We start from the raw sequence: 2,660 nt of genomic DNA, 5'->3' as shown, positions 1-2,660 counted from the left end.
AGTACAGAAAAGCTGACAAGATATGGCCATCAACATACAATATAAAAATAACTAAAAAAGATTTGGAGACGTCACAATGAACAACTCATGGAAATAAACAACCGGCTAAACGCAACCCAGTGTGTGCCCTTTCTCAATTTCCCACAATCGTTAAATTATTTTTACACAAGTGTGTACCAAAGTTGTGATGCAGGGAAACTACGGTGAGAGTTCATTGCTTTCCTTGGGTGGCAGCCATGCTCAGACTCTCTTCCTCCTCAATGGTGTCCATCTCGTCCGTACGAATGGCTTGCGTTATCAAATTGAGCTCCTCGCACATGGTCTCGTAGCGATACGCCACGCGGATGTCCGGAACGTTAGTGCGCCTGATGTCGTTGCTCTCTTGGCCTTCTTTGACATAGTCGGGCCCGAGCCAGTAGCTCTTCACCTAAACCGGAACGGCAATAAGTTTCAACCGTATAGCACAGTGATCCCCAATCACTTTGCCGTGGCATGTTACTCATCATCCACTTTTAATTATTTATTCACCCAAAAATTAATGTATCGTTGTTCATCTATCTATGCCAGCGATGTATATTAACAGGCAGAACAATTAAATGCACTTCCTTCAAATGGCACAACGATACAATGCAAAGCTTTGTGTTCGACTAACCATTTCACAATGTAATTTTTTGTGTAAATCGGGATGAGATTGTTTCACTATACGTAATTATTTTGGTGACATTTTTGTTCAGCCTTGGCTCAATACAGATTGGATATCACTTGTACAGCAAAGAGCACAGTGTTTTTTTTATTTTTATTTTTACGATGGACATGAAGAGTCCCAGTTACCTTATGAGAGAATCCGCTCATCAGCACACTGTTTCTGGCCAGCTCACACATGTCACAAGAGCTCAACTTCCACACCTGAGCCGCAATGCTGTACTCCTCCATCAGGGGCTCCTACAAAGGAAGTGCACACACTAAAAGTTTCTACATTCAACATTTAACAAACCATATACCGCTGTTGGCTTCAATATTGTTCAATCAAGTTTGTGTCATTTTTTTTTTTCTTGCAGAAATTAGGTAACTTAGGGCTTGAGGTGGGTCCGACATGGAATATATTGACTACAACTTTGCAGTGATGTCAGTATTTCAAAGAGTAGTGCCAAATACCCACCCACGCCCCCATTTACAGTATTAAAGTCACTGGTAAAAATGTACTTCCAATTAATTGGCAAAACCAGGCGTCATTTTATGCTGAGCAAAGTTGTCAGTAACTGCGAAACGTAAGTATTAAAGTAACTTGAAATATAACTTTGTGATTTTTAAAATTAAGCAATCAGCAAAGTAACTAGGTTAATTTTTCATGCTCACGGCGGCAACACTGGTGCTTACCTTAGTGAAGTGAAATTGCAAGGGATCGTCTGTGGACAGGGAGACCATGAGGCCTCTGGAGAGGTACTCTGGCAGAGGATTACGATGATAGCTAAGGAACAGACTGTTATTGCTGAGCGGAGACATGGCGATGCCAATCTGAGCCAAATAGTACAGATATTGAAGCACAGGAGCCTGTGGACGGATAAGACATCATCTGTTCATGACACAGCGCAGCTTGACTTTTCCATTTGGATTTACTTTATCAAGATGGTCACTTGGCTGAGCAAATGTAATGGTGGTTGTGGCTTCGGGCTTTTTGCGGCATTTTGGGTCCCACCTTCCGAAGCAGCAGCCCGTGGGAGATGTTCTCTGACAACATGAAACCAGACACCAGGTGATGGATGGGACCTGCCTCGCCACAATGAGGACGTAGTACCAGACTGTGGAAGCCTCGCTGCCTAGTTTGAAAAAGAAATGCAATAAAACACATCAAGAAGGAGACCTTCATCGATTTCTGCCTCATGTTGAACTGAACAGCGATTGGATGAAACATTGAGTCATTCAATGCTGGTATGTCCACTAGATGGTGCTACCGTAGTGGAAACGACAGCAGAGTTAGCTAGCAAACGAAACCTCACCAAGCAAGAAAGCAACCAACCAACTAACCCGCCAAACCACTAACCAAAAGGGCATGTTAAAATGTCGACAATTGAATGAACTGCCTACGACACTTTGGCAACATATAATAACTAAAGTCCTTTTCTTTTACAAGCCTTTCATGTATATAACAACTGTAAAACTCTAGATTAATGTAAACGTGTGCTTAAAGTCCATATTACTTTTTTTTTTTTTTTTTTTTTCTCTTTTTGAAGATTGAATGACTGCCTGTCTTATGTGTTGTATTTTGTTATGTTGTTATGACTTCAAGTTGGCGCCGCGAGAGTGGCTCCCTTTACAGCAGCTCCTATACTTTTTGTTCTTTGCATTCTTCCTTTCATAACTTTGCTGCTGTAAATTTGGATTTTCTCCATTGTAAGACGAATAAAGGTTTTCTTTTTCTTATTCTTAAAATAGTTTTTCAAAAGAATGTTTTCAGTTTTTTAATCAATCGATCGGTTATCAACGTTTTTTTTTAAGTTAACTTTCTATAAAATGTTAAATTTGACTACTATATGATTTTTTTTCTTCAGGAAAAAAAGAGCAAACATTACAGGACTCTTGATGGTGCACATGCCTTTAACCACCTCTTCTCCAGCTCATGTAATCTTACGATATGATATATTGTATCTCCATTGTACAGT

At 40.2% G+C, this 2,660-nt stretch overlaps 1 protein-coding gene across 1 annotated transcript; it reads right to left on the bottom strand.

Moving 5' to 3' along the window:
* Positions 1–21: 21 nt before the first annotated feature.
* On the bottom strand, positions 22–2,082 carry LOC109516826 (AMP deaminase 2-like). Its single transcript, XM_019871627.1, has 4 exons — positions 1,697–2,082; positions 1,378–1,551; positions 832–942; positions 22–427 (listed from the first exon to the last, which is right to left on the bottom strand). The coding sequence occupies exons 1-4, from the start codon at positions 1,910–1,912 to the stop codon at positions 212–214; spliced, it is 717 nt and encodes a 238-aa protein (XP_019727186.1). The 5' UTR covers positions 1,913–2,082; the 3' UTR covers positions 22–211.
* Positions 2,083–2,660: the final 578 nt, after the last annotated feature.

Source organism: Hippocampus comes, unplaced genomic scaffold, assembly GCF_001891065.2.
Source record: "Hippocampus comes isolate QL1 unplaced genomic scaffold, H_comes_QL1_v1.1 scaffold1346, whole genome shotgun sequence".
NCBI lineage: Eukaryota > Metazoa > Chordata > Actinopteri > Syngnathiformes > Syngnathidae > Hippocampus > Hippocampus comes.
Note: the sequence above shows the minus strand (reverse complement) of the source record. Positions and strands in the feature narration are given on the sequence as shown.